General features: G+C 38.4%; 1 protein-coding gene and 1 non-coding gene across 3 annotated transcripts in view; one reads left to right on the top strand and one right to left on the bottom strand.

Annotated features, from left to right (window-relative positions):
* Window positions 1-2,696: 2,696 nt before the first annotated feature.
* SYNPO2 (synaptopodin 2) overlaps window positions 2,697-13,696 on the top strand; it is a 172,227-nt gene continuing 161,227 nt past the window's right edge. The window contains exon 1 of one of the 2 annotated variants that reach the window (XM_028164036.2): window positions 2,697-2,948. In XM_028164036.2, coding sequence (XP_028019837.2) covers window positions 2,844-2,948 — 105 coding nt within the window. In that variant the 5' untranslated portion in view covers window positions 2,697-2,843. The remainder of the gene's footprint in view (window positions 2,949-13,696) is intronic. The other variant, XM_007172420.3, reaches the window with a different exon arrangement.
* Window positions 11,277-11,348, bottom strand: TRNAE-UUC (transfer RNA glutamic acid (anticodon UUC)). Its single transcript has one exon. It is a non-coding gene; the product is annotated as a tRNA-Glu (tRNA).

The raw sequence follows: 13,696 nt of genomic DNA on the forward strand, positions 1-13,696 counted from the left end.
AACTACCTAGCGTGGCTGCTTTGAGGATAAATATACAAAGAAATATTATAAAATACTACATGGCAAGTTCCTAACACAGAATAAATCTTTAATGAAGTATAGCAATATATCAGTTCCTGTTTCTCTGTCTGAAAGAACTGGTTGGATGGAGAAGCTATTCATTGAGTGCAGCAGTCAGGAGCATGCTGGCTGAAAGTAACAACAAACTAGACCTACAGCAGTTTAAAAAAGTATGGGTTATTTTTCTTGCACAATAAGAGAACTGGAGGTGGATAGCTATTGGCATTAATTCAGTCGGAACTGGAGTCTTTGCTGTTATTCTTGGCTTTACCTCATGGTCACAATATGGCTGCCCCAGTTCTAGTCTCCTGTGTCACATTTACATTTAAGTCAGGGTTGAAGGGAACCATGCATAAGAGAAAGGCAATGGGTTAGTCAATTTTCCTGAGATGGGGAACATAGGAGGAGAGAAGACAGAAGTTTGGGAAGAAATAATGAACTTGATTTTGAATATATTGAGTTTTAGGTGTCTTGATATATTCACATAGAAAGGGGTATAATAGGCAGTTAGATATACTGGCCTGGAGTTAAGGAAAGATATCTGGGATTGAGGGGGAAAGTTAAATTCTGTGGAGTGAATGAGAGAACCCGTAGAAAGGGTCAACAGTGAGAAAAGATGAGGACCAGGACGTAGCCCTGGCACAGAACACCAACATTTAATGGATGAGTAGAGGCCAAGAACTGCCAAAGGCAAGAGTGGTCAGAGAGGCAAGAGCAGAGCCAAGAGCATGCTATGTCCTGGAAACCTAAGAGAGAAAACAGTTAAGGAGGACGAGTTCAGTAACATTAAGGGCTACACAAAAGCAAGAAGGTAATAAGCGACCTTGCTGAGAGCTTTTCCTTTTGTGGGGACAGAAGCTAGACTGGAGTGGGTGAGGAGCGGAAGCGACAGGAGAAAGCAGAACGAACAAATGTAAAAAGTTCTTTTCTTTTTCTTTTGTTCTCAGAGTTCATATTTTAGGATGTCACTTGTAAAATTCTTTTTTTTCAGAGAAAGATTTTTGGTAAAGTCAATTCACCTTTCTGGGGCTTCCCTGGTGGCGCAGTGGTTGAGAATCTGCCTGCTAATGCAGGGGACACGGGTTCGAGCCCTGGTCTGGGAGGATCCCACATGCCACGGAGCGGCTGGGCCCGTGAGCCACAGCTGCTGAGCCTGCGCGTCTGGAGCCTGTGCCCCGCAACGGGAGGGGCCGCGATGGTGAAAGGCCCGCGCACCGCGATGAAGAGTGGTCCCCGCACCGCGATGAAGAGTGGCCCCCACTTGCCGCAACTAGAGAAAGCCCTCGCACGAACCGAAGACCCAGCACAGCCAAAAATAAATAAATGAATTAATTAAATAAATAAAAATTAAAAAAAAAAAAAAATTTCACCTTTCTGAAGAGAAGAAACCTTGGGATGAGAATCTGGTCCTCATGACCTTCAAAGGGTCTCTTCTGCAGCCACCAGTCTCTGATTACATGGTCTTTCTTACTCCAGTGATGAGGCACAAGTAAAATCATGTGACACATTTGGCTTCTGCGAGCAGGGCTGTGTAAATGTTCCTTGTATGATGCTTCCTAGTACTGAAACAGGCAGAGTCTGGAAGTCACTGGTCTGGTGCCACATGTAACACAAACTAACTTTCCCAGGCTCTTCTTTATTTAGTGTGTTTTTATGTGGATGAATGTCATGGAAAATAAAAGTATTATGGGAAAATAAAAATGTTCCATTTGTGCAATTTTTGGTAGGTCATATTCAGATTTAAAACATTAAACTATTTTGGGCCACATATAAAATCAACTTTTATATTGGACCACCCGGACTCAGCACACTAGATGAAAGACTAAAAATAAGAAACTTGTTGGTGACATCGTATTCAGTTGGCTGACTATTCAGGTTTAAGAAGTTTCCTTCCTGTTGAAGAAGGAAGAAAATGAAACACTTTTTAAAATTTAAAATACTCCAAACCAGGCAATAGATGTAGTTATAAGAATGTAGCTTCCAGGGGGAAATAGTCTCTCCCTCTCTCTTTCTATCTGTCTCTCTTCTCCTCCTTCTTCTGAACTATATAAGCACCAGTTCAGAAAAGCACTTTTCAGAGTACAAGGTTCTTGTCTTTTAAAAATAAATGTTTTGCTTTCTTTTATTTCCTCTTCTTTCTTTTATTTCCTGCAGATTAGTTCTGCAGGCTACAGACAGCAAAAGCTAAGAAAAATAATAATTTAACCCACTTAAACTTCTTTTTGTCTGTGTCAATCATCAATGTGGTGATTCTCAAAACATTTATTTGAGAGAATCTGATCCTCTAGTAGTTCACTTCTCAGAGCTCATATTTTAGGATGTCACTTGCGGCCTGGAGATTAAAACCTTCATCTGTCCTCTACTATTTATAGAATTATTAAATGAAAGTTTTCCTATTATCCTTTCTTTTAAGGGTTGTGTTCTCTAGTTAGAGCTAGAGAACTTTTGTTCCCCTCCCCGCCCCGCATCTTGCCCCCAGTGGGGGACATCTTCCTCTGTGTGAGGCTCTTGCCGTTCCTGAAGGTGGGCTGAGCAAAGGAGCGTGACGCAAGAGTGGGCTGTGTGCTTGATGCGTCTAGCGCCTCTGCCGCCTTGTGAATGATCCCATTAGCAGCGCAAATACGAAGCGGCGGCCGGGGCAGCAGCGGCTGCTGCGGCGGAGGCTCTGAGCGCCCCAGTCCTGCCTCCCTAGCGGGAGCCCGAAGCTCACTGCATAGCCTCAACCGCACCCAGGCTTCGTCCGTCTTTTCAAGCTCTTCATGTTACCCAGCTAAAAGAAGAAAATGGGCACCGGGGATTTCATCTGCATTTCCATGACCGGAGGGGCGCCCTGGGGGTTCAGATTGCAAGGTGGCAAGGAGCAGCAGCAGCCCTTACAAGTCGCTAAGGTAGGACCATCGAAGATGGGTTATCACGGTTCTGGGCTGGGAAGGAAGGAATGAAAGCAACCTGTGGATGGTTTTTCAAGTTCTGATTCAGAAGTCTATATATTAGTTTGATTTTGATGGTGACATTGAATCTTTCTAGGGTGTGGGTTTTTTGTTTTGTTTTTTTGTTTTTGTTTTTACCAAAGAAACTTTGGAGAGTAACATATAGCACATATGTAATTAATCAGCCGTTAATGGGGGAAAAAGCCTGCTATATTTTATCAGCTGAACAAAAGCCTAGGTAATTAGCTTCTTCTCCGGCATCCAGCAAGACACTTGGGAACGTTTCTTCTAGGCAATATTAGAATCTACAGTTGTTATTGTTTCATGTCACTTTAGTTGGCTCTGGCAGAGGAGAAGGGCTCAGCTCAGCATAACCAATTGGCTTGGCTATTTTGGGGCCTCATAAAGTATTGGTAATGACATTTATTATACAGCATTTATGAGAAGCCCAATTTGGGGTAATAATTTTAAAAAATATATGATGAAGATGCCATAAAATCTATTTGAAAGAATACTCTCTTAAGGATTTGGCTAATAAATGCAAAAATCCAAGTACTCTGTTCTATCATGTGCATTCGTCTGGTTAAGTGCTCAAAATAAAATTCAAAGACACTGGAAATATATTTTAAGTAACTTAGAGGTAACTTTGAAATGCATCTAATAATGATTTAAAATATTTAAGATGTTTTTGTTTCCATTAGATTGCTTTTTTTCTTAGCTCAATATGCTTACCAGTTTGCTTGAGGGGATCTGACATTGTCTAATTGTGATTCAGCTGAAACAAATTTTAAAATACATGAAAATAAGCAGACTTTCACCTGATTGTAATACTAAATTGAAGTACTATAGGAAAGAACGTTTAATTTCCTGTTTTATACTTACATTAAAAATGTATCTAGATCCTTATGAAATATATGGACCACTGGCCTTTGTAGTTATTCTTCTTTCCCTTTGGCTTTTTTTTTTCTTAATGTTCACTGTGAAAAAAGGAGTTTCTTTGAAATTTTCTGCACCCAGGCTTCCATAGGAAAATCCTTTCATAATGCGATGGTGGAATCCTGCCACCTAGTGAAAATTTCAAACATCAGGAATGAAGCATAAAACGGGAGAAAGGAGAAATTTGTAGAACTGAAAAGTTTCTCAGAGATTTCCACTTCAACCTGCTAATTTTAGATGAGGAAAGAACCCTGAGAGGTTAAGTAACTTGCCTCCGGTCTTTGGTCTTCGGCTTGGAACTGGCAGAGTGATTAAAGGGTACGGAAAGGTGGTTGGTTTCACTGTGTTTCTTTAGGAGTCAATGGCAGGCAACATCAGACAAAATATTAATGTCTAATTCAGCGTATGTAGAATTCATGAGACTGAAGTGGATTTGTCCCGGGTCTAGAATAGCCGTCGGCTGGCTCCCGTTACTGAGATTTGGGTCCTAATTCCAGCTCTGATCTAACTTGCAGACGGGCCTGAGACAGATCACCCTTCCGGATTCATCTGATGTGTGTGTGTTTGCGTATGTGTGTTTGCGTGTGTGTGTAGAGAGAGAGAGAGACAAATATTTTGAGTGGGGTGGGAAAGGAGAGAAGTACGGTGGAAACTGGACTCTACCATTAGTGAGGTTCTATGTTGCTCGAGTTTTCTACAGCCCTATTAGTGTACAATTTTAGAATCATTTGCCTACCAGTTAAAATGTGGGGACAGGAGTGGCTAGAAGCTGTGATTCCTGGTGGCTCTTTCATAGCCAGACCTACAGAATAGAATGGGTTCTCCTGACTTCTTGATGTGCTTATTTCAAAGTGGAACCGCTGTGTGATTTTTTGAAGAACTGAAGCAAATTGCTAGTGAAGGGTGTTTTGGAGGCGTTCCTCTGCTTATAGCATCTCTATTACCAGGATTCAAAGAGGCTATTAGTCTGTGTGAGGGTCAAGATATTTAGTCCTGCTCTCCCCCTCTCTTTCCTAAAACACCCAGGAAATACATTTTTGGTTTTAAAAAGATCATTATATTAAAGCATCGGGATGTTTGCTTTAATTTTTTAGTTTGTGTTGCTATAAAGTTACTGATTTTAAAATATCATTATGAAAGCACCTGGATGTTTGCCTTAATTATTGTGTGTGTGTGTGTGTGTGTGTGTGTGTGTGTGTGTGTGTGTAAAAGAGAGAGAGGGAGAGAGAGAGAGAGAGACGATAATCTATAGTTTTTTCCCACATGTAAAAGTGACCAGAGAGCCTTCTAAAGAAGGTGTAATTTCTAAATTTCTATGGCAATGCCCACTTTTCTTGGTCTGGTTTTATATTTAATTAAAACTTATTATATTTAAGTTCTTATTACTAGCATTATTTGTTCCCAAAAACCCTTGGAACAAAGTGCTTGTCAATTTCTACATTATCAAGGCCATGGCCTCACTGGAATCACTGTTTTTCACTCAAAACATTAAGTCAACTGAATTCTATTAAAGGTCTCTCACTGAGATCAAGGTGAAGTGTATGTTGCTTGGCATAGATTTTCTTCTTTTCCAAGGACTGGTGAAAACTTATTAGAGCCAAGTTACCTCCAAGTAGGAGGATAAAGAGAAAAGAGACAGAAAGGCTGAGTAGGGGATGGTTGCTGGCAAACAAAATGCTCACAGTTTTGAAGAACATGCAAAAGAATAGTTTGGAAACTGAAGAGAATATTTTCAAAAAAAAAGAAATTTTCACACAGTGCTTAAATCATGCCCCTTAAAATGGGTATGCTACAAAGCAGCTCTTTAGATAACAACAAATTTTTGGCTTGTTGTAAATATCTAGTGTTTAGATTTTCAATAATTCTATATAGAATGAAAATCTAGCAAGCTGAAATAGCAAAAGAAAAACTAGTCTAATATTTTTAGAAAAAGAAAAAAAAGTAATTCTAATATTATTAAGAATGATCAGAAATTTAATAGCTTTATAATTCCCAGTAAATACCCTTCTAGTGACATGTTTAGTCATTTTTGAAAGATGTTCAAATGTTTTTAGTATTTGGCTCGCTGGCTGAACTGTAGGTGAACCCCAACTTTTAAAGATCACTAACAGAAATATTAATAATAAAAATTTTCATTGACATTGAAGCCCAAGGCCATAAAATTCTGCTTTGTTTTCAAGATAAATTGAATTTCTAAAAGGCCCTAAATAATCAATAACATTGCCCTGGTTTTTAAATGTTTATATATCTTTTAGTTTAGGTTCTAAATATATGTGGTGAGAAGCAAACATTTCTAACACAGAGTCATAAAACAGTACTCTTGCAAGGTATATTTCCAAGACATCATCCACAGAAACAAATTTATTCAGACATAATTACAACATAAAACCCCACTGTGTCTGTGCAGATGTCCTTATGAAAAGTATGTTAGCACTTTTATTTTACAAAACTCTCTTATTTGGAACATCTACTTACATGGCTATGTCCCTGGACATACTCTTGGAAAATCGCTTTGGAAAATCTCCACATAAAGAAATGGGGAGGGCTTCCCTGGTGGCGCAGTGGTTAAGAATCTGCCTGCCAATGCAGGGGACACAGGTTCGAGCCCTGCTCTGGGAAAATCCCACATGCCGCAGAGCAACTGGGCCCGTGAGCCACAACTACTGAGCCTGCGCGTCTGGAGCCTGTGCTCCGCAACAAGAGAGGCCGCGACAGTGAGAGGCCTGCGCACCGCGATGAAGAGTGGCCCCCGCTCTCCGCAACTGGAGAAAGCCCTTGCACAGAAACGAAGACCCAACACAGCCAAAAATAAATAAAATAAAGTTAAAAAAATAAAAAGAAATGGGGAGAAATTTTTGTTTTGCAATCAAATCTTATGAATGATTCAGAAATCACTCACATTTTGAGAATAATGAACAAAAAATGTTTAGACTGTTTATTCTTTACATGTTTTAATGGTTAGAAATGGGGGACTTCCCTGGTGGTGCAGTGATTAAGAATCGGTCTGCTAATGCAGAGGACACGGGGTCGAGCCCTGGTCCCGGAAGATCCCACATGCCGCGGAGTAACTAAGCCCGTCGCACCACAACTACTGAGCCTGCGCTCTAGAGCCCGTGAGCCACAACTACTGAAGCCCGCACACCTAGAGCCCGTGCTCTGCAACAAGAGAAGCCAGCACAATGAGAAGTCCATGCACTGCAACAAAGAGTAGCCCCCCTAGCCACAACTAGAGAAAGCCCGCACACAGCAACGAAGACCCAATGCAGCCAAAAATAAATAAATAAATTTATTTTAAAAAAAGAAATGGAAGCTTTCTTCAAAAGTATAGACTATGGTACTTACTAAAATGAATTTTAATTCAGTTTCAAATAACTTTATTAAAATTTAGATGACAAATTACAATCATCCATTTTGTGAGGCAAGGTGGATTTAATGATTCTCATCTATTATTGTATATCCTCTCTTTAAACGTTTGAATAAATGTGTTTAGGCAAAGCACATTCAAATACATAATTCATATCCCTTAGTGACATCAGTGAGGTATCTAAAATGTTTCAGATAGAATAATTCAAGAAACATAGCTATTTCTAAAGGGAAAAATAGGAAAAATTTTGATATTTAAATATGTATATTTCAGGATAAATGCTCCTTACTACAAATGGAAACCTAGGAACATCTTTATTAGTAAATATGACTGATCACTTAATATTTATTGATTTTTCTGAGCACTTTTTAGAAATTCTAAAAATAGCTATGCTTATAGAAATCTGTGCACACTAGCTAAACCTATTAAGCAGATGTTACCTAAAATTTTTATTTTAGAATTGCATGTTTTAAGACAGATCACTTGTTGAAGGACAATGAGATAAAATAATGACTATGATTATGCATGAACCTTGCCATTATCTAGACATAGTCCATATGTAGCTCGCATTTATCAGGCCCTTGTCATATGCCAGGAAATGTTCCAGGTGCCTCCCTGGTAGGATGTCTTCTTTGTCAATGCAGTTGCTGGCCTGCCTAGTGCCTATGTGAACAGTGGGATGGGGGTAGGGAGAGGAAGGTGGGGGGAATAGAACTGGAGAAAGATGCAGGAGGGAAAAGGAGAGAGAAAAAGAGAAACAGAGAGAGAATGAATAGGAACTTGTCCATTTAGTAAGGCAAGGATCCTTGCATTTCCCATGGATGAATGAATATCACAGAAAGTCATTGGCGGGACTTGAGCCATCTTGCTTGGCCTACCCAGAAAGGCCAAGCTCTTAGCCAGGGGCTGGCAGGAACAAGCTGGCATTGGGGGCTTGGAAGGGAGAGAGAAGTGCTGGACAGGAGCCCTATTTCCTGTGTTAGGGAACTATGCAGGGCAAAGCCCTCCAGGGCTCCTAGAAGAAACCACACAAGTGTCCCAGCATTTGGACACCAGCTGCAGAGAGGACAGTGATGGCCACTCAACATTAACCAGAGAAGCACAAAAACCAAGAGAGAAATGCCACCTCATTCAGTTATGAATAAATAGATCTACCTTCCCCCTCCTTCTCCAGTCTTCCTTCCTGCCTTCAACCTGGGAGGAGTGGGTGGGAGGCGGGTAAAGAGCAGACAACACTTTCCTCCTCTTGCCAAGCCCTGGAGCTACAAGCCAGCCACCGTGCTTAGGGAGAGAGCTTAGAGTTAGACGTTAGAGCAAAACTGTAATCGGACTAGACCGTTTTAATAACCAAAAGCCACCAGAAATGCATGGGATCTGACCAAAGTATTATTAAGGGAGGGATTTGGTTTTATAATAGTAGTCAAAAGCAGTAACTGGAAGAAATAAAATAGTTTCACATTTATAACAGAATGATAGGCACTCCTCAGAAACATCAGTTCCATCATACAGGTTCATATTATCAATCACACCTACTTGATGTGTGTTAGATTGAAAACTTATCACCAACTCATATGACTTCCATTGATCATGTTGAAGCTATTGTTTCCAGGTAGAATGCATGAAAATCTGACTTTGAGCTTAATAGAAATGTAAACTACTTCTTTTTCCTTTTCTTCTTCTTTTGTTGAATGTGAATCAGTACTTTATAACCTGGGATGCATTTCGTTATTAGGCAGATGCATACCTTTGGTTAAGTCTAAAGAGGTGTTTCTTGAACACCTATTTCTTGAACACCTATTAGAGGCTAGAACTCTCAAGTTAGAAGTACTCCGAACTTTTATTGGGTATTAAACTTTTATTGGGTATTAAGGTGATTTTTTTTTAAAATAAATTCATACTGCAAATTCCAAAAGTCAGTGTGTAATATCATTGGGACATACACATTATACCTAACTGGATAATATTTGCATATTTTTCATGGTAATGGTTTTAAAAGACAGGTTAGCTTCCAAAATAATTTAGCTCCCTCTGTTAGTTAATGTATTCAGGAATATAAGCTAATTTATATATTTAGCTACAAATACTTCATTTGTTTATCCTACAATCGTCTAAGTGTGTTAACATATATTATCTCCTTTGATACTGGTGGGGTAGACAAAGTTTTATTATTCTCAGCTTATAGATAAAAAAACTGATTCTGAAAAAAATTATTTGAAAAAAATATAAAACAGCCTTAAGTCAAATATAATTCTTTCCCTCTAGCAGGGGCATCATATCACTCTCTGCATCAGCCTGGATAAGAGAACAGGATATCATTTAGTAATGCTGAACATTGCAGTGACTTTGATACAGAATTTTATCAGATAGAATGTCACCAATCTAAGATTTGATCTTTAAAAGCATTTGTAATGATTTCTTCTTTTAATGGGCCTGAGGACCCATTAGGGGTTTTTATAATCTTCCTGTAAGGATTACAGGAAACGCATCTCTGAGCTAATGTGCAATGAGAGACAAGACTGGAAAGGGAACTGGTTTACTTGTAAATAAACCTGAAAAATATATGGACTCCAAAATGTTTATTGTGTCTGTTCTAACAGATTCATGATGAAACCAAATGCCATGCGGTTTCTGTAAAAGGAAATGGAGAATTCCTGCATCAGCTTCATTAAATAATCTGAAAGAGTAAACAACTTCATGAAGTTAAAAGCTCATCTGAGAAACAGATATAACATTTGCTCTTTGGGGAATATTTCATTGTTTGACAACCTCAGTGAGAACATATTTACAGTATTGAATTATCTTAGGCACTTAATTTTTCTGAATTATTTACCATTCTTTTCTTATTATTAAAAAGTAGAAATGGCCACATTCTCAACAAACTATCTTCAAAGTCTTTGTGAAATCCATTGGCATGTGGCAGATCATCAGCGATAGTAGATATAGTTTTGTGTTATGATGGTCTGGATGTAGTTTTCCTTAACTTGTGTATAAATCTGGTGTGTTTCAGATAAAGTACTAAAAAATGTGGTGGATTTACCCTTTGAAACGTTATAAATGAAAGATTGTGTCACTTGATTATGTAACAAATAGTTTTCCTATCCATTGGTTTTTGGTTTTTTAAAATCTTACTCACCCAAGACTAGCTTTTCCACTTTTCTTTGGAAGCAGTGTGGGTACTGCACTGATAAAACAATGTAGTGGATGACTTTTCCTGAACAGAACTATTTGTTTGTGTTCTATCTGATCCTACTTAGGCAATACTCCTTCCTTTATCAAAACTTACCTGGCTTGAATTTCACCGTTTTAGGACACAGATTATTTTTTTCAGAAGAAATCTATAATAATGTTCAGAGTATCATTTTCCTCCCAACATCTTATTGCCTTCTGGAGATAATTTTAAGAAACTCATATTAATGTTTACTGGGTGCTGGACAATTCTTTGATCACCTTTTAAATATAATGAGAGAACCCTGTGAGGTTACCCCCATTTAAGATCTCCATTACAGAGGCAGAAAGTGGTTAAGTGACTTCCTTGGGTCACACAGGTAGGTAGGGGCAGACCTGGGGTTCACCCAGTTTGACTCTGGGGTTTGTCTTCTAAGCTCGTACACACATTTTGGGGTTTAGTGTAGTTTGAACAGCCAGTTTAGAAGGGAAGAAAGACCTCAACAGACCATGGTGGAAAGATTTTTGTGGTCCCATAAACTACACCTACTTCTTCTGTTCTGACTTTAAGTATATTTTCACTAATTTAAATTAGTGTCAGATCACTATTTGAAACTTTTGTTTCTGGAACAAATAATTTAGGAAATGAAATAGAAACAGACTAGAAGCTTTCATAATTCTGTCTTCTGAAGGATAGATTTAAAAAATTTTTTCTAATCAGATTTCCCATTTCTTCTTAACAAATATGACATGCTACTTTATTATTATTATTATTATTTGTTTTTGTCCTTGGCCACGCTCTGCAGCTTACGGGATCTTAGTTCCCTGACCAGGGATTGAACCCAGGCCACGGCAGTGAAAGTGCCGAGTCCTAACCACTGGACCACCAGGGAATTCCATGCTACTTTATTTTTTATTTATTTATTTTGAATTTTATTTATTTTTTTATACAGCAGGTTCTTATTAGTTATCCATTTTATACATATTAGTGTATATATGCATGCTACTTTATTTTTGAAGCAAAAATTTTCTAGCAGTAGGACCACGTTTGAGAATTTTACCATGTAGTTCAAGACATAATAAAGGGGTATGAAACCAACGCATTGAGGTGGAAACTGGGGGTACTGAATTTACCTTCTCAGTAGCTCCCTCACTTCCTGCTCCGTGTGCCTACTCCCACTCCTTCAGCTCAGGCCTTCACTAGCTGTCTCTTAGATAAACTACCTTGGCCTTTTAACTGTCTCCCTGCTTTGGGTTTCACATTCCTCAGGTTCATGATACACAGAGCTGCCAGAGAGATTGTTCTAAATCACCTGTTATAGCACTGCTAAAAATACTTCAAAGTCTCCCCATCATATCATCAAAATAACCATAACATTAAAAAAAATCTCTGTACAATTAAGTGCTTTATGTATTATATCATTCACAGTAGGCCTAACTATCCTTTTTTTCACAGATGAGAAAACTGAGCCTTAGAGAAGTTAGGTGAATAACTAAGGTTGTAGAGCAGGTCCAGGCAGGCCTAGGACAGAGGCCAGTTGGACACCAAAGTGCATGCTCTGAACGGCCCCCTGCACTCCCGATATCATTGCAACATGTTTTATAGATTCCAGTATATATTAAATGTGAGTTTTTCTAAAATTAACCATATTGATGACATCCTGCAGCACTTTTGCACTTTTGTATTCCATTTATTTTGCTTCTCTCTTCAACTTAACTTGCCTACAAATAATGTACTGAATAAATTTTATGTGAGGCACGTCATAACCTACCCTAGAATCTTTTCTTTGTTAATCCCTGTTAAGGCGGCTACTTCATCAGTGGTTTTATTTACATTTTTCCCATAAAACATTGATTTTATTTTTAATTAAAGAATTCGTTTACTTTGAGAACTTATTTCCAGTATTTTTCTGTATCGGCTCTCCAAAGGAGTAGTTCTTCATCTATTTCAGTGTTGAAATAGAATCTAGAAAATACTGTAGGCTGGGATATACCAGAAACATATGTTCTTTTATTTAACTTTACAGCAAAACTCCTCCAACATGTAGTTTGGTCTAATATTATTTCTACCAATTTCCTGGGTTTTTTTTCTTTACATCTTCAACAATATTTGCTGATAAAAAAATAATATATCTTGGTTTGTTGCCATATTGTATTATCTTAACCATTTTAAAATGCATCCATGAGAAGCTTTCTAAACATTATCATTTGGTTTAATCCTGTAATGTTTTAAATCGAGTATTGCCTGACTTCAACCACTGTTAAAAAAAAAAAACAAATCTGGAAGTTTTTCATGCTCTGGATGCTTGGTTATGAAATATCTTCTTAGTCCTGACTACTTCATACTAACACTAGCTGATATCATAGAGCACAATAAGGCAAAGTTCCTCTCTAACAACAGTGGATATAAATCCGTATTCCAAATAGTGTTCTTGGTAATTTTGAATATTTTACCTACCTGTCACATATGATTAAACAGTAATGGTGTTTAATCTCGCTACATGGCTGATGAAGAGTTTCTGAAGGAATATAGAGGAGGGTCAGCTCTTTTTCTCTTGTGCCTGAAATGTAGGTGTTATCTTTAATCAATAGCTGCCTTTCAGGAATATTTTAAAACTTGTGTCATTTTGTGAGGGTTAAAACTAGATAATAACATGGAAATTCATTTAATCAAGCACCGTAAAACATAATATATTGCAAGAAAATGAACATATGAGGTAGCCTCTTTCCCCTCTGCCGTGTTAGGAGCTCCTGTCCCCTGTTCGGTGGCGTCACCTCAAGTACTATATGAAACTCATAACTATCTGGACCAGACTGGACCAGGGTACTGGTGTCAATCCATATATGAAAGTAGATTAAACATTAGTTAGAGCTCCTTCTCATTTTTTAGTTGAAAATAAATGTCCGTGGGAGTTCCAGTTGGCTTGGCAGATAGTGGGGGAAGCCTTCCAGGCATAGGGCACTACAAGTACAAGAGCCCTGGGACAGAAGCATGCTTGGCACATTCAAGGAACTGTGAAGACGCCAGTGTAGCTGGCACACATTTCCATGAGAAATTGCTATAAGAAGTCCAGTCTTTCACAGTGATAAATATGAAAAACTCTCTTCTCCTGGGAACCCTGACCATGCAGTTATTTTCCCATCATTAGATGATTAACATACTGGTCCTAGAGAATGATTTGAGCTGTTTTCTTCATATTTCCTCTTCATCCATTTCAGTTTTTCATAATGTAACAGCCTA

The sequence above is a fragment of the Balaenoptera acutorostrata genome, chromosome 5 (genome assembly GCF_949987535.1).
Source record: "Balaenoptera acutorostrata chromosome 5, mBalAcu1.1, whole genome shotgun sequence".
Classification (NCBI taxonomy): domain Eukaryota; kingdom Metazoa; phylum Chordata; class Mammalia; order Artiodactyla; family Balaenopteridae; genus Balaenoptera; species Balaenoptera acutorostrata.